This window comes from Procambarus clarkii, chromosome 80, assembly GCF_040958095.1.
Source record: "Procambarus clarkii isolate CNS0578487 chromosome 80, FALCON_Pclarkii_2.0, whole genome shotgun sequence".
Taxonomy (NCBI): Eukaryota; Metazoa; Arthropoda; class Malacostraca; order Decapoda; family Cambaridae; genus Procambarus; species Procambarus clarkii.
In genome coordinates this window covers 15,798,632-15,822,487 of record NC_091229.1, presented here as the reverse complement: position 1 = coordinate 15,822,487, position 23,856 = coordinate 15,798,632, and the positions used below count along the sequence as shown (strand labels likewise).

General features: G+C 52.2%; 2 protein-coding genes across 5 annotated transcripts in view; both read right to left on the bottom strand.

Annotated features, from left to right (window-relative positions):
• The window catches only part of LOC123746408 (lachesin), a 198,836-nt gene that overhangs the window by 148,007 nt on the left and 26,973 nt on the right, over positions 1–23,856 (bottom strand). For 2 of the 4 annotated variants that reach the window (XM_045727927.2, XM_045727928.2), the window contains exon 2: positions 13,489–14,285. In XM_045727927.2, the coding sequence (XP_045583883.1) occupies positions 13,489–13,543 (55 nt within the window). In that variant the 5' untranslated portion in view covers positions 13,544–14,285. Of the gene's footprint in view, positions 1–13,488; positions 14,286–23,856 lie in introns of those variants that run through there. The other 2 variants (XR_011225138.1, XR_011225137.1) reach the window with 1 other exon arrangement.
• On the bottom strand, positions 22,678–23,118 carry LOC138357887 (uro-adherence factor A-like). The gene has a single exon (XM_069315052.1). It carries the CDS (start codon positions 23,116–23,118, stop codon positions 22,678–22,680), a length of 441 nt encoding a protein of 146 aa, XP_069171153.1.

Genomic DNA, 23,856 nt, shown 5'->3' with positions numbered 1-23,856 from the left:
ACGGGCTCACCATAGCCCGTGCTACTTGCCCCGCTCCTGTGCCAGGTAAGTCCACTACGGGCTCACCATAGCCCGTGCTACTTGCCCCGCTCCTGTGCCAGGTAAGTCCACTACGGGCTCACCATAGCCCGTGCTACTTGCCCCGCTCCTGTGCCAGGTAAGTCCACTACGGGCTCACCATAGCCCGTGCTACTTGCCCCGCTCCTGTGCCAGGTAAGTCCACTACGGGCTCACCATAGCCCGTGCTACTTGCCCCGCTCCTGTGCCAGGTAAGTCCACTACGGGCTCACCATAGCCCGTGCTACTTGCCCCGCTCCTGTGCCAGGTAAGTCCACTACGGGCTCACCATAGCCCGTGCTACTTGCCCCGCTCCTGTGCCAGGTAAGTCCACTACGGGCTCACCATAGCCCGTGCTACTTGCCCCGCTCCTGTGCCAGGTAAGTCCACTACGGGCTCACCATAGCCCGTGCTACTTGCAACTGTTGTTCCGTGTAGCTGAATGTAAAACAACAACAACAACAACAGACGTGTAGTTTGCTTTGAAGGCGTCTTGCTTTAGGTTTCTAGACAAGGCTCTAATGTCTCCCAGCGTCTCATGTGCTGCTGATGTCACCTGCCCGTGTGTGGCCCTGCTGGTAGTATTATATCCGCTCACAAATCTCTTTCTCTCCCAGAGTCCTGTAATTGCCCTCCATTAACGGTGTAGACACCTTCTGGTCTTCTCTCTCCCGTCCCCGTCCTCATTACCTTACACTTATTAGGATTGAACTTCAGCAACCCAATGTGTGTTCACCTCTGGAGTTTAAGGTCATTCTGTAACATTCTGCAGTAATCTTCTGTTTTTATATTCTTCGTTATCTCGTTATTGACATGTACGAGCTCACTCCCTCGGGCTGAACATGTGTTAGAAACAGCAGTGGTCCCAAGAGCGAGCCCTGGAGGACCCCACTTGATACATGTCTCCAGCTGGAGACCTCTCACTGTGACTCTGTCTTCTGTCCCTCAGGTACTCCCTTACCTAGTTTACTGTTTTAGTAAGCACAACTCTCCTAAGTGTGCTGAGGGGGGGGGGGTAAGCTTCGGCTCCTTGGTCCCGCCTCTCAGTAATGGTGGGTACCCGCTCTCACCAATGTAATAACAGCTACGGTAATATCTTAACACTCGGTCCGTCATGCCAGGACCTCAACAGTTACTCAAGATACATCGAGCTCTGTGTAGGCAACTTAACGCAGTAGAGAGTGAGAGCGAGGGAGACAGAAAACGAGCGAGAGGGAGAGAGAGAGAGCGAGAGAGGGAGGGAGAGTGGAGAGCAAGAGAGAGAGAGAGAGAGAGAGAGAGAGAGAGAGAGAGAGAGAGAGAGAGAGAGAGAGAGAGAGAGAGAGAGAGAGAAACCTAGAAAAAATAGCCCCCCTCCCCACACCTCACCAGTGATGAGGTCAAAAGGTGTCTGCTGGAGCTGAATGTGACAAAGGCTGTTGGGCCTGACAGAATCTCACCATGGATACTAAAGGAAGGTGCAGAAACACTAAGTGTGCCACTCTCTATATATGGTGTATAACAGGTCACTGGAAACAGGGAAACAGGAGACTACCGGAAAGTTGGAAGACAGCTAACGTAGCTAACATAGTCCCAATATACAAGAAGGGTGACAGGCAAGAGGCACTGAACTACAGGCCAGTTTCCCTAACTTGTATACCATGCAAGGTGATGGAGAAGATCGTGAGGAAATGGCTCGTAGAGCATCTGGAGGGAAATAACTTTGTAACACACCACCAGCATGGGTTCAGAGATGGTAAATCGTGCCTCACAGGCCTAATAGAATTCTATGACCAGGCAACACAAATTAGACAGGAAAGAGAAGGGTGGGCAGACTGCATTTTCTTGGACTGTTACAAAGCCTTTGACACAGTACCTCACAAAAGGCTGTTACAAAAGTTGGAGCAACAGGCAGGAGTAAAAGGTAAGGTGCTCCAGTGGATAAGGGAGTATCTAAACAACAGGAAACAGCGAGTAACGGTGAGGGGGGAGACATCAGAGTGGCGAGATGTCACCAGCGGAGTCCCACAGGGCTCAGTACTTGGACCCATCCTGTTTCTAATATATGTGAACGATCTTCCAGAGGGTATAGACTCATTCCTCTCAATGTTTGCTGATGATGCAAAAATTATGAGAAGAATCAAGATAGGTGAAGATAGACAGAGACTACAGGATGACCTGGACAAACTGGCGGAATGATCTAGAAAATGGCTGCTAAAGTTCAACTCAGGAAAGTGTAAAGTAATGAAATTAGGTGAAGGGAGCAGGAGGCTGAACACAAGGTATCATCTGGGAGGTGAAATCCTGCAAGAGTCAAATAGAGAGAAAGATCTGGGGGTAAGTATCACACCGAACCTGACCCCAGAGACAAACACCAAAAGAATATCATCAGCGGCATATGCTAGACTGGCCAACATAAGAACTGCCTTTAGAAGCTTGTGTAAGGAATCTTTCAGAACCCTGTATACCACTTATGTCAGACCAATCCTGGAGTATGCAGCTCCAGCCTGGAGTCCATACCTAGTTAAACACAAGACAAAGTTAGAGAAGATTCAGCGGTATGCCACCAGACTGGTCCCGGAACTGAGAGGAATGAGCTATGAGGAAAGGCTAAAGGAGCTGAACCTCACATCCCTGGAAAACAGAAGAGTAAGGGGAGACATGATAACCACCTACAAAATTCTCAGGGGAATTGACAGGGTGGACAAAGACGAACTCTTCAGCACTGGTGGGACACGAACAAGGGGACACAGGTGGAAACTTAGTACCCAAATGAGCCACAGAGACAGAAAGATTTTTTTCAGTGTCAGAGTAGTTAATAAATGGAATGCACTAGGAAGTGATGTGGTGGAGGCTGACTCCATACACAGTTTCAAGTGTAGATATGATAGAGCCCAGTAGGCTCAGGAATCTGTACACCAGTTGATTGACAGTTGAGAGGCGGGACCAAAGAGCCAAAGCTCAACCCCAGCAAGCAGAACTAGTTGAATACACACACACAAACACACACACAAACACACACACACACACACACACACACACACACACACACACACACACACACACACACACACACACACACACACACTAATCTTGGTTCACGAAACAGGTACATCTTTTTGTTATGCACCTTTCATGTTACGACTTCATTAACCAAATAGGTGTGTATGCAAATTTTGCACTGAAGCTTGGAAAGAATTTGCATAGAGAGATTCACATAGAGATAAAGTATACTTGGCCGCCTAATACAGCCATTATACCCGCACATACCCAGAGGAGTCTTCATTAGCAGTGTATACTCCGAGTATACTGGCGGTGAAGGGGCCGTAACCCGCGGGATATATGCCACATACCTCGGATTCAGCCATGCTTGATCAATTATACTATAGTGGTCCTTGCCAGCATCTTATCTTCCACTCTAAGAGGTAAGTATTAAAATACACAACTTGTATAAATTTACACAGAGTATAAATATACGCAAAGTATAAAAATACACATTATAATAATTTTTTCATTTTTTCTGTATTAATAACATTATTCCAGTAATTCTGAAGTAGGCCTCCGTACCGCAGTAATACATCAGTATACATAAAGTATTCATACAGTGATGAGCAAAGTGTTGATGTAGGCCTAAATTGTGTGGCATCTTGGTAATAAACAACTTAACTACTACAATACTACCTAAACTACTTCAACATTTCTTAAACAAGTACAACCCCTTCTTAAACAAGTACAACCCCTTCTTAAACAACTGGAACCCCTTCTTAAACAACCACAACCCCTTTTTAAACAACTGGAACCCCTTCTTAAACAACCACAACCCCTTCTTAAACAAGTACAACCCCTTCTTAAACAAGTACAACCCCTTCTTAAACAACTGCAACCCCTTCTTAAACAACCACAACCCCTTCTTAAACAACTGCAACCCCTTCTTAAACAACTACAACCCCTTCTTAAACAAGTACAACCCCTTCTTAAACAAGTACAACCCCTTCTTAAACAACTGCAACCCCTTCTTAAACAACCACAACCCCTTCTTAAACAACTGCAACCCCTTCTTAAACAACTACAACCCCTTCTTAAACAACTGGAACCCCTTCTTAAACAACCACAACCCCTTCTTAAACAACTGGAACCCCTTCTTAAACAACTACAACCCCTTCTTAAACAACTACAACCCCTTCTTAAACAACTGGAACCCCTTCTTAAACAACTGGAACCCCTTCTTAAACAACCACAACCCCTTCTTAAACAAGTACAACCCCTTCTTAAACAAGTACAACCCCTTCTTAAACAACTGCAACCCCTTCTTAAACAACCACAACCCCTTCTTAAACAACTGCAACCCCTTCTTAAACAACTACAACCCCTTCTTAAACAACTGGAACCCCTTCTTAAACAACCACAACCCCTTCTTAAACAACTGGAACCCCTTCTTAAACAACTACAACCCCTTCTTAAACAACTACAACCCCTTCTTAAACAACTGCAACCCCTTCTTAAACAACTGGAACCCCTTCTTAAACAACCACAACCCCTTCTTAAACAACTGCAACCACTTCTTAAACAAGTACAACCCCTTCTTAAACAAGTACAACCCCTTCTTAAACAAGTACAACCCCTTCTTAAACAAGTACAACCCCTTCTTAAACAAGTACAACCCCTTCTTAAACAACTGCAACCCCTTCTTAAACAACTGCAACCCCTTCTTAAACAACCACAACCCCTTCTTAAACAACTACAACCCCTTCTTAAACAACTGCAACCCCTTCTTAAACAAGTACAACCCCTTCTTAAACAAGTACAACCCCTTCTTAAACAAGTACAACCCCTTCTTAAACAACCACAACCCCTTCTTAAACAAGTACAACCCCTTCTTAAACAAGTACAACCCCTTATTAAACAACCACAACCCCTTCTTAAACAAGTACAACCCCTTCTTAAACAACCACAACCCCTTCTTAAACAAGTACAACCCCTTCTTAAACAAGTACAACCCCTTCTTAAACAACCACAACCCCTTCTTAAACAAGTACAACCCCTTCTTAAACAAGTACAACCCCTTATTAAACAACCACAACCCCTTCTTAAACAAGTACAACCCCTTCTTAAACAACCACAACCCCTTCTTAAACAAGTACAACCCCTTCTTAAACAAGTACAACCCCTTCTTAAACAACCACAACCCCTTCTTAAACAAGTACAACCCCTTCTTAAACAACTACAACCCTTCTTAAACAACTACAACACTTCTTAAACAAGTACAACCCTTCTTAAACAACTACAACCCCTTCTTAAACAACTACAACACTTTTTAAACAACTACAACCCTTCTTAAACAACTACAACACTTCTTAAACAAGTACAACCCCTTCTTAAACAACTACAACCCTTCTTAAACAACTACAACCCTTCTTAAACAACTACAACCCTTCTTAAACAACTACAACCCCTTCTTAAACAACTACAACACTTTTTAAACAACTACAACCCCTTCTTAAACAACTACAACCCCTTCTTAAACAACTACAACCCTTCTTAAACAACTACAACCCCTTCTTAAACAACTACAACACTTTTTAAACAACTACAACCCCTTCTTAAACAACTACAACCCTTCTTAAACAACTACAACCCCTTCTTAAACAACTACAACCCCTTCCTAAACAACTACAACCCCTTCTTAAACAACTACAACTCCTTCTTAAACAACTACAACACTTTTTAACCAACTACAACCCCTTCTTAAACAACTACAACCCTTCTTAAACAACTACAACCCCTTCTTAAACAACTACAACCCCTTCTTAAACAACTACAACCCCTTCTTAAACAACTACAACCCTTCTTAAACAACTACAACCCCTTCTTAAACAACTACAACCCCTTCTTAAACAACTACAACCCCTTCTTAAACAACTACAACACTTCTTAAACAACTACAACCCCTTCTTAAACAACTACAACTCCTTCTTAAACAACTACAATCCCTTCTTAAACAATTACAACACTTCTTAAACAACTACAACCCCTTCTTAAACAACTACAACACTTCTTAAACAACTACAACCCTTCTTAAACAACTACAACCCTTCTTAAACAACTACAACCCTTCTTAAACAACTACAACCCTTCTTAAACAACTACAACCCCTTCTAACACCTGCTATTAAAAACTTTGAATAAAAAGTCATTTAGGACATACGTCAGACCAATCCTGGAATATGAGGCGCCAGCATCTTGTCATACGCTAAACGACAATTGGAATAAGTCCAAATACATATCACCAGATTAGTCCCAGAATTGAGGGATAATAGTTATATTTAGTTGTAGTACTAATACAATTAAGCCCCACGTCACTGGAAGAGTTCGGGGAGACATGATTACCACGTATAAAATTCTCCGGGAATTGATAGTTCAGTCTAGCAAAGACTATTTAGCATAAGTGGCGTACGAACAATGAGTTTTAAATTGTAGATATGATAAGAGCCCGTACACGTCTAGAGGCGGGACCAGGGAGCTGGAGCTCAACCCCCCAGTAACGTGATGCTGGCCGTTGTCAGAGGCATCCACAGATCCATCTCCAGATAACCTTTAAGACGCCCCCCGGGCACCCCCCTCCCCCCCCCTCGCGGGAACCACCCAACTACCTCGTTAAGGCAGCGATGAATTGAAAAATGGCGTCTTGATTGGTTATTAATGTTTAATTTGTTGTATTAATTATGTTTATATATAAACCCAACACTCGGTAGCACAGTCGGGCTCGTTGTCGACTCATAATCAGGAATTCCGGGTTCGAGTCACCTGGGCAGAAATGGTCAGGCAGGTGTCGTGTTACGTAATGTACCTGTTGCTCTTAGTGGTAAATATACACCCAGGAGCTGGCCACCTGCTGTGTGGCTTCATCCTGGCGGGGGGGTCGGTCGACCTGGGGGGGGGGGGGCAGTAGGTCGACCTGGGGGGGGGGTCAGTAGGTCGACCTGGGGGGGGAGGGGCAGTAGGTCGACCTGGGGGCGGGGGGGCCAGTAGGTCGACCACGGTGGGGAAGTAATCTGTAGATCAACCTGTTGGGGGCGGGGAAAGGATAAGTTTGAGTACAGAGCCCTGTGGGACTCCGCTGCTGACTTTACTCCAATCTGAGGTCTCACCCCTCACAGTAACTCTAAGCCTCCTATTGCTTAGTAGGCTCATTATTATTACTCCCTTATCCACAGGATCGCCCTACTGTTATTCTTGCCTGTTTCTCCAACTTATGTACTAGCCTCTCATGGGGTACTGTGTCAAAAGCCTTCCGACAGTCCAAGAAAATGCAGTCCGCCCAGCCCTCTCTTTCTTGCTTAATCTTTGTCACCTGATCATAGAATTCTATCAAGCCTGTAAGGCAAGATTTACCCTCCCTGAACCCATGTTGATGGGTTGTCACGAAGTCTCTTCTCTCCAGATGTGTTACTAGGTTTTTTCTCACAATCTTCTCCATCACCTTGCATGGTATACAAGTTAAGGACACTGGCCTGTAGTTCAGTGCCTCTTGTCTGTCACCCTTTTTGTATATTGGGACTACATTAGCCGTCTTCCATATTTCTGGTAGGTCTCCCGTCTCCAGTGACCTACTATACACCATGGAGAGTGGCAAGCAAAGTACGTCTGCACGCTCTTTCAGTACCCATGGTGATATTCCGTCTGGACCAACAGCCTTTCTCATGTCCAGATCCAAAAGATGCCTCTTAACCTCATCTCTCGTAATTTCGAACCCTTCCAAGGCACCTTGGTTTACTGCCACCTCTCCTAGCTCAGGGACTTTCATCTCGTTCTATTGTGAAGACCTCCTGGAATCTCTTGTTGAGTTCTTCACACACTTCATTGTCAATCTCTGTGTACCAATCCTCACCCGTTTTAAGTTTCATCACCTGTTCTTTCACTGTTGTTTTCCTCCTGATGTGACTGTGGAGCAGTTTTGGTTCGATCTTGGCTTTATTTGCTGTGTCATTTTCATACTGTCTCTCTGCTTTTCTTCTCACACTGACATACTCATTCCTGGTTCTCTGGTATCTCTCTCTGTTTTCTGGTGTTCTGTTTTACGGAAGTTCCTCCACGCCCTTTTGTTCAGCTCCTTTGCTCCATACATGCCCTATTATACCATTGATTTTTTTTTGCTTCTCATTGTTTTCCTTTTGGGCCGGGACAAACCTGCTTACAGCCTCCAGACACTTTTAGGTGACATAGTCCATCATGTCTTGTACGGGCTTAGTTCTGAGTTCAGTGTCCCATGGTATTTCTCTTAGGAATTTTATCATCTAATATTTTCCATTTCGATACACCAGTCCTTTATTTTCTAGTTCTTTATGGCGAGGAGATGTAACCTAGGTGTACCAGGTACTCAGAGATCAGTACACTGTGAGTACAGTTATGCGAGGCTGGCTAACATCAGAACTGCCTTCAGGAACCTGTGTAAGGAATCATTCAGAATCTTGTACACCACATATGTAAGACCAATCCTGGAGTATGCGGCCCCAGCATGGAGCCCGTACCGTGTCAAGCACAAGACGAAGCTGGAAAAAGTTCAGAGGTATGTCACTAGACTAGTCCCAGAGCTAAGAGGCATGAGTTGCGAGGAAAGGCACCGAGAGATGCACCTTACGACACTAGAAGACAGAAGACTAAGGAAAGACATGATCACTACCTGCAAAATCCTCAGGGGTATTGACACGGTAAACAAGGATAAACTATTCAACACTGGTGGGACGCGAACAAGGGGGCACAGGTGGAAACTGAGTACCAAATGAGCCACAGGGACGTTAGAAAGAAATTTTTCAGTGTCAGAGTAGTTAACAGGTGGAATGCATTAGGAAGTGATGTGGTGGAGGCTGACTCCATACACAGTTTCAAATGGAGATATGATAGAGCCCAGTAGGCTCAGGAACCTGTACACCAGTTGATTAACGGTGGAGAGGCGGGACCAAAGAGCCAAAGCTCAACCCCCGCAAGCACAAATAGGTGAGTACACTATGATCACTCATTCCCACGAGAGCTTCCAACTTAAATTAACTTCCCTTATATCCGACTCATTTAGGGTAAATATCAGATCACGCAAGGCTGGTTCATCCCCTCCTCTCATTCTTGTTGGTCCCTTGACGTGTTGACTTAGAAAGTTTCTTGTTGCCACATCCAGCAGCTTAGCTCTCCATGTGTCTGGTCCTCCATGTGGGTCTCTGTTCCCCCAATCTATCTTCCCATGGTTGAAGTCTTCCATGATTAGTAGCCTGGATCCGTTCCTGCTAGCCACAGAAGCTGCTCTCTCTATTATATTGATGGTGGCCAAGTTGTTTCTATCATATTCCTGTCTGGGTCTTCTGACATTTGGTGGGGGGTTATATATGACTAAGACTATACGTTTTTGTCCCCCAATTGCTATGGTGCTTGTTATGTAGTCACTGAACCCTTCACAACCCTGGATAATCATCTCCTTAAAACTCAAGTCTTTTGTTATCAGCAGAGTTACACCACCTCCACCTCTTCCTTCGTTGGTGTGTGTGTGTGTGTGTGTGTGTGTGTGTGTGTGTGTGTGTGTGTGTGTGTGTGTGTGTGTGTGTGTGTGATAATTATAAATGTTTAACACCGAGCAAATAATTACACAGCAGACCAGACGCCCCACCTCCCACCTGCCCCCCAGCTCCCACCTGCCCCCCAGCGCCCACCTGCCCCCCAGCTCCCACCTGCCCCCCAGCTCCCACCTGCCCCCCAGCACCCACCTGCCCCCCAGCGCCCACCTGCCCCCCCAGCACCCACCTGCCCCCCAGCGCCCACCTGCCCCCCAGCTCCCACCTGCCCCCCAGCGCCCACCTGCCCCCCAGCTCCCACCTGCCCCCCAGCGCCCACCTGCCCCCCAGCTCCCACCTGCCCCCCAGCGCCCACCTGCCCACCAGCTCCCACCTGCCCCCCAGCGCCCACCTGCCCCCCAGCTCCCACCTGCCCCCCAGCGCCCACCTGCCCCCCAGCTCCCACCTGCCCCCCAGCGCCCACCTGCCCCCCAGCTCCCACCTGCCCCCCAGCTCCCACCTGCCCCCCAGCTCCCACCTGCCCCCCAGCTCCCACCTGCCCCCCAGCGCCCACCTGCCCCCCAGCTCCCACCTGCCCCCCAGCTCCCACCTGCCCCCCAGCGCCCACCTGCCCCCCAGCTCCCACGTGCCCCCCAGCTCCCACCTGCCCCCCAGCGCCCACCTGCCCCCCAGCTCCCACCTGCCCCCCAGCTCCCACCTGCCCCCCAGCTCCCACCTGCCCCCCAGCTCCCACCTGCCCCCCAGCTCCCACCTGCCCCCCAGCACCCACCTGCCCCCCAGCTCCCACCTGCCCCCCAGCACCCACCTGCCCCCCAGCTCCCACCTGCCCCCCAGCACCCACCCGCCCCCCAGCTCCCACCCGCCCCCCAGCTCCCACCTGCCCCCCAGCACCCACCTGCCCCCCAGCGCCCACCTGCCCCCCAGCACCCACCTGCCCCCCAGCGCCCACCTGCCCCCCAGCTCCCACCTGCCCCCCAGCTCCCACCTGCCCCCCAGCTCCCACCTGCCCCCCAGCGCCCACCTGCCCCCCAGCACCCACCTGCCACACACCTTTTGCATGCTCCTGGCTGCTGTGAACCACTACATGCTCCAAGGTGTCTCACCCAACTGCCTCCACATGCTCCAGCTTCCACCCCTCCACATGCTCCAGCTTCCACCACATGCTCCAGCTTCCTCCCCTCCACATGCTCCAGCTTCCACCACATGCTCCAGCTTCCTCCCCTCCACATGCTCCAGCTTCCTCCCCTCCACATGCTCCAGCTTCCACCACATGCTCCAGCTTCCTCCCCTCCACATGCTCCAGCTTCCTCCCCTCCACATGCTCCAGCTTCCACCCCTCCACATGCTCCAGCTTCCACCCCTCCACATGCTCCAGCTTCCTCCCCTCCACATGCTCCAGCTTCCTCCCCTCCACATGCTCCAGCTTCCACCACATGCTCCAGCTTCCTCCCCTCTACATGCTCCAGCTTCCACCCCTCCACATGCTCCAGCTTCCACCCCTCCACATGCTCCAGCTTCCACCACATGCTCCAGCTTCCTCCCCTCCACATGCTCCAGCTTCCACCCCTCCACATGCTCCAGCTTCCTCCCCTCCACATGCTCCAGCTTCCTCCCCTCCACATGCTCCAGCTTCCTCCCCTCCACATGCTCCAGCTTCCACCACATGCTCCAGCTTCCTCCCCTCCACATGCTCCAGCTTCCTCCCCTCCACATGCTCCAGCTTCCACCACATGCTCCAGCTTCCTCCCCTCCACATGCTCCAGCTTCCACCCCTCCACATGCTCCAGCTTCCACCACATGCTCCAGCTTCCACCCCTCCACATGCTCCAGCTTCCACCCCTCCACATGCTCCAGCTTCCTCCCCTCCACATGCTCCAGCTTCCTCCCCTCCACATGCTCCAGCTTCCACCACATGCTCCAGCTTCCTCCCCTCCACATGCTCCAGCTTCCACCCCTCCACATGCTCCAGCTTCCACCACATGCTCCAGCTTCCACCCCTCCACATGCTCCAGCTTCCACCCCTCCACATGCTCCAGCTTCCACCCCTCCACATGCTCCAGCTTCCACCACATGCTCCAGCTTCCACCCCTCCACATGCTCCAGCTTCCACCCCTCCACATGCTCCAGCTTCCACCCCTCCACATGCTCCAGCTTCCACCCCTCCACATGCTCCAGCTTCCACCCCTCCACATGCTCCAGCTTCCACCCCTCCACATGCTCCAGCTTCCACCCCTCCACATGCTCCAGCTTCCACCCCTCCACATGCTCCAGCTTCCACCACATGCTCCAGCTTCCACCCCTCCACATGCTCCAGCTTCCACTCCTCCACATGCTCCAGCTTCCACCCCTCCACATGCTCCAGCTTCCTCCACATGCTCCAGTGACTAGAGCAGTGGCAGCTCTCCCCACAACAACAAGATCAGTACATGTGGTGGTAGAGGCAGTTGCTGTAGCGGTGCCAGGCACTGGAGGCAGCAGGTGGCACTCCACCCCATCACACTCAGGGTGTGGTCCTGGCATACCACCACGAACCTCTCTTATGGAGCGATAAACTGATCGATCTTGAGTCCTTGAGTTTCCTATTGGATCTGTAGCCCGGTTTATTCCGGGAACTTAAGAGGCATATGTTCTACATAAGTCTAGTATCTTCAAGACAAAGATACAGTAGTTTGTATTGTAAGATACATGAGGAATACAGTGAGGGAGATACATTGATGTGAGTTGAGATGCCGTCTAGATTGATGTGACGGCAATACGGTTTGCGTTACAGTTTCTTACACAATACAGTTTGTGAGGAACACGTTTTGGGAAGTAACTATTATGACTTCAGTAACATGTTTGGCTTATGTTAGTTAATCATTGATACAGTTTTGTATGTGCTCCACATGCTAGGCATTGTTTATCATACTTGCACACACCAACAGGCTGGAGAGCTGATGGCATGTCTGGACCCCAAGAGACAAATACTCTGAATTAAGTGACTGTAATACTGGTGGACGTAGCAGGAATATTGGTGCCCTCCACTTACCTTAGATCTCACCCAGATACAACCACACAACCGGTTTGGTGACTGGTGGCCCCCAGAGCTCCACACACACTCACTAGCAGCCCGCACCCATTACTGCCGCCCGGCTGGTGGAGTCCACCACTGTCTTGACCCCATGGTGGGGGGGGGGGCTCCTGGGCCCCATGGTAGTGGGGGGGGGGGGCTCCTTGACTGTCTTGACCCCATGGTGGGGGGCCCTTGACTGTCTTGACCCCATGGTGGGGGGGCCCTTGACTGTCTTGACCCCATGGTGGGGGGGGCCCCTTCACCCCATGGTGGGGGGGGCTCCTGGGCCCCATGGTGGGGGGGGGGCTCCTGGGCCCCATGGTGGTGGGGGGGGCTCCTTGACTGTCTTGACCCCATGGTGGGGGGGGATCCTGGACCCCATGGTGGGGGCTCCTTGACTGTCTTGACCCCATGGTGGGGGCTTCTTGACTGTCTTGACCCCATGGTGGGGGGGATCCTGGACCCCATGGTGGGGGCTTCTTGACTGTCTTGACCCCATGGTGGGGGGGGGCTCCTTGACTGTCTTGACCCCATGGTAGGGGGGGGGGATCCTGGACCCCATGGTGGGGGGGGCTCCTGGACCCCATGGTGGGGGGGGCTCCTGGGCCCCATGGTGGTGGGAGGGGGGCTCCTTGACTGTCTTGACCCCATGGTGGGGGGGGGTCCTTGACCCCATGGTGTGGAGACTGATACAAACGACATTTCATAACACCACAATCTCCCCCACCTTGCCGCTATCTCCCCCCCCTTATCTCCCCCCCTTATCTCCCCCCCCCCCTTATCTCCCCCCCTCCCCCCCCCCCCTAAGACCTGCACCACTACCAACTAACCAAAGGTGACTTACCTTCTAGAGATACGAGCCACAGCGTTGCTAAACAGAGGCTGGTCGTGGGTCGCATCTTCACCGGTGAGGCCCACGCTGTGGCTGTTATCTTAGCCGGGGTATGCTGACCAGTAGGATATCACATCTGCATAGTCACACCTGCGGGGCTATCTTGGCTTCAGTATAGCCACACTGGCTATCACACCAGCATAACTAGACCTGCAGGCTATCTTAGGTTCAATATATATCCACACTGGCTATCACACCAGCACAACTAGACCTGCAGGCTATCTTAGGTTCAATATATATCCACACTGGCTATCACACCAGCGTATCTAGACCTGCAGGCTATCTTAGGTTCAATATATCCACACTGGCTATCACACCAGCATAACTACACCTGCAGGCTATCTTAGGTTCAGTATATCAATATATCCACACTGGCTATCACACCAGCATAACTAGACCTGCAGGCTATCTTAGGTTCAGTATATCAATATATCCACACTGGCTATCACACGTGTATACCCATACCAGTCTCGTCTAATGACTTCTACATTCATTGTTATGGATTACAAGCGGTGATTGGTCCTCACGGGGTGGGGGGGGGGGGGTTGGCACTCTATGATTCGGGTAGACTCGTTGGGTAGGCTCGTTGGGTAGGCCTAGGAACTACCAGGCCGCCGCCAGCCAATCCACCTCCACCCTCGATGACCAGTTTGGGTCTACACTTAATTTTTGTTCATGGACAGTGATTGGTCGGCCTATAATGGCCCTCCTGGCACTCCCTGTGGCACTCTTGACACCGTCAAGGCTTCCTGTTTCAATAAATATAAGAGAATTAAATGATTTGCGGCTGGTAAGTTTAAAGTAAGTTATAGAATTCTAGATTGGGTAACCGGCGGTGCCCGGGTCTCTCATTCTATGTGTTTATCTCTCTCTCTCGTTTCTCTCCCCTCTTGTTCTCGCCCCCCCCCTCCCTCCCTCTCTCTCTCTCTCTCTCTTTCTCTCTCTCTCTCTCTCTCTCTCTCTCTCTCTCTCTCTCTCTCTCTCTCTCTCTCTCTCTCTCTCTCTCTCTCTCTCTCTCTCTCTCTCTCTCTCTCTCTCACAACAAACAATATCTGCACCCGACAAACACACTACGTAACCTGAACGTTATTGTTACTGTGACGCAACGTTACGGTCACGTTGTGGCTATGTTGTGTCATTTTTAGTTTGTTATTAACACATTTAGATACATGTGCATTTGTGCAGCTGCCCTAGACTATATGAAGGGGAGTACAGTGTGTGTCACAAAGCTAGCTACGTGATGCTAAAAGTCCCCATCACACAGGATGTTAGTCATACAGGGCCATATGTTCAGTAGTCTGCACTGGCAGACTCTGGGTGCATTATGAGGATATCTTCAAGAACACGAGAGGTAATAAAGTAATTGCAAAGCTCCAGGTACCTCACGCCAACGGGTCTGAAAGGTCTAATAACTGGGCATTCAGTGATGTAGTGTGGGAGATCATGCCGCAGTTCCTGCTCACAGAGTTTGCACCTGGAGTGCTTAGGATTGGGAGACCCGTCACCTGTAGCCACCTGCCACAGGTAACGGTAGCCACCTGCCACAGGTAACGGTATAGCCACCTGCCACAGGTAACGGTAGCCACCTGCCACAGGTAACGGTAGTCACCTGCCACAGGTAACGGTAGCCACCTGCCACAGGTAACGGTAGCCACCTGCCACAGGTAACGGTAGCCACCTGCCACAGGTAACGGTAGCCACCTGCCACAGGTAACGGTAGCCACCTGCTACAGGTAACGGTAGCCACCTGCCACAGGTAACGGTAGTCACCTGCCACAGGTAACGGTAGCCACCTGCCACAGGTAACGGTAGCCACCTGCCACAGGTAACGGTAGACACCTGCCACAGGTAACGGTATAGCCACCTGCCACAGGTAACGGTAGACACCTGCCACAGGTAACGGTAGCCACCTGCCACAGGTAACGTTAGCCACCTGCGACAGGTAACGGTAACCACCTGCCACAGGCAACGGTAGCCACCTGCCACAGGTAACGGTAGCCACCTGCCACAGGTAACGGTAGCCACCTGCCACAGGTAACGGTAGCCACCTGCCACAGGTAACGTTAGCCACCTGCCACAGGTAACGTTAGCCACCTGCGACAGGTAACGGTAGCCACCTGCCACAGGCAACAGTAGCCACCTTCCACAGGTAACGGTAGCCACCTGCCACAGGTAACGGTAGCCACCTTCCACAGATAACGGTAGCCACCTGCCACAGGTAACGGTAGCCACCTGCCACAGGTAACGGTAACCCAACCTGATCCTGGCAAGCACTGTGTCGCACAGTCTGGTCGACGTTTTGTGCTGCCCATAGATATAGGTTTCAGATCTGAACAAATCATAGCTTTTTATACTAGTACTTTCAAGTCGTTGGGAGTCAGTAATTTCTTTCTTATCAGATCTGAGTGTTTGGACCAATACAGTTTTGACAGTAAAGATGGGGATACCTAGATCTAATTCAACTTCATCTTTGTTGCACGCTAATTTGGCTGCAATTACTGTCTCAATTATGATTGGTTATATTTATGTGTGAAGGTATCCATACAAAGGAGATTCGAGACCCTTTACTCTGTGCAGCGATTAGGTCATTTGTAATTGGTAGTATGAGGTTCTTGCTGTCGATCTTCCAGGAGAAGTTTTCGACTGGTTTAAGAACAGACTTTGAATCACAAAATATTATTCCTCCTCCAATGTTTTTTAATGTACTGGTAGCTAAGTGTAGTGAACATCGGGAAGACTTCAGGAGAGAAACACAGTAATAATTTGAAAATGAAATAGTGAAAGACGGTGAAGACGAGCGGAGGCTCGGGCACAGCCACGGAGCGCCAGCCAGCAATCACTAACCAAGTTATCAGAAGACGGCCTCAGTGACACAGCCGGAGTTAAGTTAGACTCTAGGGGGGCCAGATTCACGAAGCAGTTACGCAAGCTCTTGCGAACCTGTACATCTTTTCTCAATCTTTGGCGGCTTTGTTTACTATTATAAAACAGTTAATGAGCTCCGAAGCACCAGGAGGCTGTTTATAACAATAACAACAGTTGATTGGCAAGTTTTCATGCTTGTAAACTGTTTAATAAATGTAACCAAAGCCGTCAAAGATTGAGGAAAGATGTACACGTTCGTAAGTGCTTGCGTAACTACTTCGTGAATCATGCCGCAGGAAGTCTTCAAGACTGTGCCAGTGAGGCACTGGTGGCACCGGTGACAGGAGACCAGTACACGACTATGAGGACTGTGCTTCTATCTAAAGAGCAGTAATGAATCACATGAGAGAATTACAAGCAAGGATGAACGCCTCGGCCCGTATTCATCAAGCAGATCTGCAAATACTTACGAACCTGTTCATCTTTGTACACATCTTTGGAGAAAAGATGTTTAGATATGGTTAAGGAGTCGTCAAACATTTAAGCGTCCACGTACGAAACCTGTACATCTTCCAATCATGTCGGCTTTGTATTTAAATACTTGATGACCTCCGAAGTGGGTAGGAAGCCGGCCCATCACAGTAACAACCCAGGAGGTCAAGACCAACCCTCGATCCAATTCCAAACTCAACTACGTATTCAGCACAGACTAACGAGGACATTAACCATTAACGACACGACCCCGCCGTTAACGAGGACAGATTAACGTTGTCCGTAAGTGGACACGAAGATGCTTCAGGGAGCAACAAGGGCACAAGCGACCCAGCCAATGGTCTTGAAGGTGACGATATTGAACGGACAACATCTTCACGTGTAGACCATTGTGGTGTGAGTATTCACACACACCTGGCAAAGTGTCCCAGGGTACACACACCTGGCGGGGTGCCCCAAGGTACACACATCTGGCGGGGTGCCCCAGGGTACACACACACCTGGCGGGGTGCTCCAAGGTACACACATCTGGCGGGGTGCCCCAGGGTACACACACACCTGGCGGGGTGCCCCAGGGTACACACACACCTGGCGGGGTGCCCCAGGGTACACACACCTGGCGGGGTTCCCCAGGGTACACACACATCTGGCGGGGTGCCCCAGGGTACACACATCTGGCGGGGTGCCCCAGGGTACACACACACCTGGCGGGGTGCCCCAGGGTACACACACCTGGCGGGGTGCCCCAGGGTACACACACACCTGGCGGGGTGCCCCAGGGTACACACACCTGGCGGGGTTCCCCAGGGTACACACACATCTGGCGGGGTGCCCCAGGGTACACACACCTGGCGGGGTTCCCCAGGGTACACACACACCTGGCGGGGTGCCCCAGGGTACACACACCTGGCGGGGTGCCCCAGGGTACACACACCTGGCGGGGTGCCCCAGGGTACACACATCTGGCGGGGTGCCCCAGGGTACACACACCTGGCGGGGTTCCCCAGGGTACACACACACCTGGCGGGGTGCCCCAGGGTACACACACCTGGCGGGGTGCCCCAGGGTACACACATCTGGCGGGGTGCCCCAGGGTACACACACCTGGCGGGGTTCCCCAGGGTACACACACACCTGGCGGGGTGCCCCAGGGTACACACACCTGGCGGGGTGCCCCAGGGTACACACACCTGGCGGGGTGCCCCAGGGTACACACACCTGGCGGGGTTCCCCAGGGTACACACACACCTGGCGGGGTGCCCCAGGGTACACACACCTGGCGGCGTGCCCCAGGGTACACACACCTGGCGGGGTGCCCCAGGGTACACACATCTGGCGGGGTGCCCCAGGGTACACACACCTGGCGGGGTTCCCCAGGGTACACACACCTGGCGGGGTGCCCCAGGGTACACACACCTGGCGGGGTGCCCCAGGGTACACACATCTGGCGGGGTGCCCCAGGGTACACACACCTGGCGGGGTTCCCCAGGGTACACACACACCTGGCGGGGTGCCCCAGGGTACACACACCTGGCGGGGTGCCCCAGGGTACACACACCTGGCGGGGTGCCCCAGGGTACACACACCTGGCGGGGTGCCCCAGGGTACACACACCTGGCGGGGTGCCCCAGGGTACACACACACCTGGCGGGGTGCCCCAGGGTACACACACACCTGGCGGGGTGCCCCAGGGTACACACATCTGGCGGGGTGCCCCAGGGTACACACACCTGGCGGGGTGCCTCAAGGTACACACACCTGGCGGGGTGCCCCAGGGTACACACACCTGGCGGGGTGCCCCAGGGTACACACATCTGGCGGGGTGCCCCAGGGTACACACATCTGGCGGGGTGCCCCAGGGTACACACACCTGGCGGGGTGCCCCAGGGTACACACACCTGGCGGGGTGCCCCAGGGTACACACACCTGGCGGGGTGCCTCAAGGTACACACACACCTGGAGGGGTGCCCCAGGGTACACACACCTGGCGGGGTGCCCCAAGGTACACACACCTGGCGGGGTGCCCCAAGGTACACACACCTGGCGGGGTGCCCCAGGGTACACACACCTGGCGGGGTGCCCCAAGGTACACACACCTGGCGGGGTGCCCCAGGGTACACACACACCTGGCGGGGTGCCCCAAGGTACACACACCTGGTGGGGTGCTCCAAGGTACACACACCTTCCGGGGTGCCCCAGGGTACACACACCTGGCGAGGTGCCCCAAGGTACACACACCTGGCGGGGTGCACCAAGGTACACACACCTGGCGGGGTTCACCAAAGTACACACACCTGGAGCTACGAGGAGAGACTACGGGAATTGAACCTCACTTCGTTGGAAGACAGAAGAGTTAGGGGGGACATGATCACCACATTCAAGATTCTCAAGGGAATCGACAGGGTAGATAAAGACAGGCTATTTAACACAAGGGGCACACGCACTAGGGGACACAGGTGGAAACTGAGTGCCCAAATGAGCCACAGAGATATTAGAAAGAACTTTTTTAGTGTCAGAGTGGTTGACAAATGGAATACATTAGGCAGTGATGTGGTGGAGGCTGACTCCATACACAGTTTCAAATGTAGATATGATAGAGCCCAGTAGGCTCAGGAACCTGTACACCTGTTGATTGACGGTTGAGGGGCGGGACCAAAGAGCCAGAGCTCAACCCCCGCAAGCACAACTAGGTGAGTACAACTAGGTGAGTACCTGGCGGGGTGCACCAAGGTACACACACCTGGCGGGGTGCTCCAAGGTACACACACCTGGCGGGGTGCTCCAGGGTACACACACCTGGCGGGGTGCCCCAGGGTACACACACCTGGCGGGGTGCACCAAGGTACACACACCTGGCGGGGTGCACCAAGGTACACACACCTGGCGGGGTGCTCCAGAGTACACACACCTGGCGGGGTGCTCCAGGGTACACACACCTGGCGGGGTGCACCAAGGTACACACACCTGGCGGGGTGCCCCAAGGTACACACACCTGGCGGGGTGCCCCAGGGTACACACACCTGGCGGGGTGCTCCAAGGTACACACACCTGGCGGGGTGCACCAAGGTACACACACCTGGCGGGGTGCTCCAGGGTACACATACCTGGCGGGGTGCCCCAGGGTACACACACCTGGCGGGGTGCACCAAGGTACACACACCTGGCGGGGTGCACCAAGGTACACACACCTGGCGGGGTGCTCCAGGGTACACACACCTGGCGGGGTGCTCCAGGGTACACACACCTGGCGGGGTGCACCAAGGTACACACACCTGGCGGGGTGCCCCAAGGTACACACACCTGGCGGGGTGCACCAAGGTACACACACCTGGCGGGGTGCTCCAGGGTACACACACACCTGGCGGGGTGCCCCAAGGTACACACACCTGGCGGGGTGCACCAAAGTACACACACCTGGCGGGGTGCACCAGGGTACACACACACCTGGCGGGGTGCCCCAGGGTACACACACACCTGGCGGGGTGCCCCAAGGTACACACACACCTGGCGGGGTGCACCAGGGTACACACACACCTGGCGGGGTGCCCCAAGGTACACACACACCTGGCGGGGTGCACCAAGGTACACACACCTGGCGGGGTGCCCCAATGTACACACACCTGGCGGGGTGCTCCAGGGTACACATACACCTGGCGGGGTGCCCCAAGGTACACACACCTGGCGGGGTGCCCCAGGGTATACACACCTGGCGGGGTGTCCCAGGGTACACACACCTGGCGGGGTGTTCCAGGGTACACACACCTGGCGGGGTGCCCCAGGGTACACACACCTGGCGGGGTGTCCCAGGGTACACACACACCTGGCGGGGTGCCCCAAGGTACACACACCTGGCGGGGTGCCCCAGGGTATACACACACCTGGCGGGGTGCCCCAGGGTACACACACCTGGCGGGGTGCCCCAGGGTACACACACCTGATGGGGTGTCCCAGGGTACACACACACCTGGCGGGGTGCCCCAGGGTACACACACCTGGCGGGGTGCCCCAGGGTACACACACCTGGCGGGGTGCTCCAGGGTACACACACCTGGCGGGGTGCTCCAGGGTACACACACACCTGGCGGGGTGCTCCAGGGTACACACACACCTGGCGGGGTGCTCCAGGGTACACACACCTGGCGGGGTGCCCCAGGGTACACACACATCTGGCGGGGTGCCCCAGGGTACACACACACCTGGCGGGGTCCCCCAGGGTACACACACACCTGGCGGGGTGCCCCAGGGTACACACACACCTGGCGGGGTGCCCCAGGGTACACACACACCTGGCGGGGTGCCCCAGGGTACACACACACCTGGCGGGGTTCCCCAGGGTACACACACACCTGGCGGGGTGCCCCAGGGTACACACACCTGGCGGGATGCCCCAGGGTACACACACACCTGGCGGGGTGCCCCAAGGTACACACACCTGGCGGGGTGCCCAAGGGTATACACATAACTGGCCGACCCCTCACAGTGTTCAAGAGAGAACTATCAACATCAGAGGCCCGAGACTGTTCAACACGCTTCCACTACACATAAGGGGCATAACTGGCCGACCCCTCACAGTGTTCAAGAGAGAACTATCAACATCAGAGGCCCGAGACTGTTCAACACGCTTCCACTACACATAAGGGGCATAACTGGCCGACCCCTCACAGTGTTCAAGAGAGAACTATCAACATCAGAGGCCCGAGACTGTTCAACACGCTTCCACTACACATAAGGGACATAACTGGCCGAACCCCTCACAGTGTTCAAGAGAGAACTATCAACATCAGAGGCCCGAGACTGTTCAACACGCTTCCACTACACATAAGGGACATAACTGGCCGACCCCTCGCAGTGTTCAAGAGAGAACTATCAACATCAGAGGCCCGAGACTGTTCAACACGCTTCCACTACACATAAGGGACATAACTGGCCGACCCCTCACAGTGTTCAAGAGAGAACTATCAACATCAGAGGCCCGAGACTGTTCAACACGCTTCCACTACACATAAGGGACATAACTGGCCGACCCCTCACAGTGTTCAAGAGAGAACTATCAACATCAGAGACCCGAGACTGTTCAACACGCTTCCACTACACATAAGGGGCATAACTGGCCGACCCCTCACAGTGTTCAAGAGAGAACTATCAACATCAGAGACCCGAGACTGTTCAACACGCTTCCACTACACATAAGGGACATAACTGGCCGACCCCTCACAGTGTTCAAGAGAGAACTATCAACATCAGAGGCCCGAGACTGTTCAACACGCTTCCACTACACATAAGGGACATAACTGGCCGACCCCTCACAGTGTTCAAGAGAGAACTGGATAAACACCTCCAAAGAATACCTGATCAATCAGGCTGTGACTCATACGTCAGGCTGCGAACAGGAACATCCAACAGCCTGGTTGACCAGTCCAGCAACCAGTAGGTCTGGTTGAGAACCGGGCCGCGGGGACGTTGCGCCCTGAAATCATCCCACAATAAGCCCAAGGTAAGGTGGCAGGCAAATGTGTACATTCCTCCTCTTAGCGGCAAGTTTACAACATCATCTACAATGTTATTCCCCTGATGTTGTAACACTACTTGACAGCCAGTCGGTAAGTGCTCGACCACCTTCACATTCGTGTCCATTAATGATGTCACATGTGTGGTCAGGTGGGTGATGTCACATGTGTGGTCAGGTGGGTGTTGTCACATGTGTGGTCAGGTGGGTGATGTCACATGTGTGGTCAGGTGGGTGATGTCACATGTGTGGTCAGGTGGGTGATGTCACATGTGTGGTCAGATGGATGATGTCACATGTGTGGTCAGCATCTCTGTAATGGTCAGCATCTCTGTAATGGTCAGTATCTCTGTAATGGTCAGCATCTCTGTAATGGTCAGCATCTCTGTAATGGTCAGCACCTCTGTAATGGTCAGCACCTCTGTAATGGTCAGCATCTCTGTAATGGTCAGCATCTCTGTAATGGTCAGCATCTCTGTAATGGTCAGCATCTCTGTAATGGTCAGCATCTCTGTAATGGTCAGCATCTCTGCAATGGTCAGCATATCTGTAATGGTCAGCACCTCTGTAATGGTCAGCACCTCTGTAATGGTCAGCATCTCTGTAATGGTCAGCATCTCTGTAATGGTCAGCATCTCTGTAATGGTCAGCATCTCTGTAATGGTCAGCATCTCTGTAATGGTCAGCACCTCTGTAATGGTCAACACCTCTGTAAACATGAGCACATGTTTGGCAGTCCGCAGCTGACAGCAGAACTGCTGCCTTAACTGCCGCTCCAGATTCTTTCATCCTGGTCGACTGACCTCTGCATTAAACTGCATTTGCCAATCTTTAGTTCATTTAGAAGCCAATCTAGATCGTCATGAGATCTTGTCAAGATCTTCTTGAAATCTTGTCTCTTACTGAATATATTTCCCGCACTATTTTTGTATCATCAGCAAATATGCTGATGTGAATTTTAATATATGTCAACAAGACAGGTCCCAGGACAGAGCCCTGAGGCACTCCACTTACAACTAAGACTGTATTATAGCCTCTGAAGTAGCCACACCTCGCCCTCTTAGGAACGACCCTCCAATATAGGGACCCTAGACCTTCCTTGCCATCCTTCTAAATAAGGAATGAGAAGAGATTTGTGAAAGATGAGTCGCCCATAGTGAAGCGTGTTGTGACTCATCTGTTATTGTGCAGACGATGAGTCACACTAACCTGGCTGATGATATGATGACTAAACCACGGAGCATTATCAAGTCGTACGTGAGGGAGAGAGCAATCTCATAGTCGTTAATGTGGTACGTGATTTCTGAGGTGTTATTCTTGAGGAATAACAGAATCTGTTATTCTGTTTATCAAGATGTGGAACAATGGCTCCTGCAGATATGATTTCAGGCAGTGTTCCCACAACAGACGTTCAACTAAATGGTCGATAGTTCAATGAAAGTGCTCTCCTGCCTCAC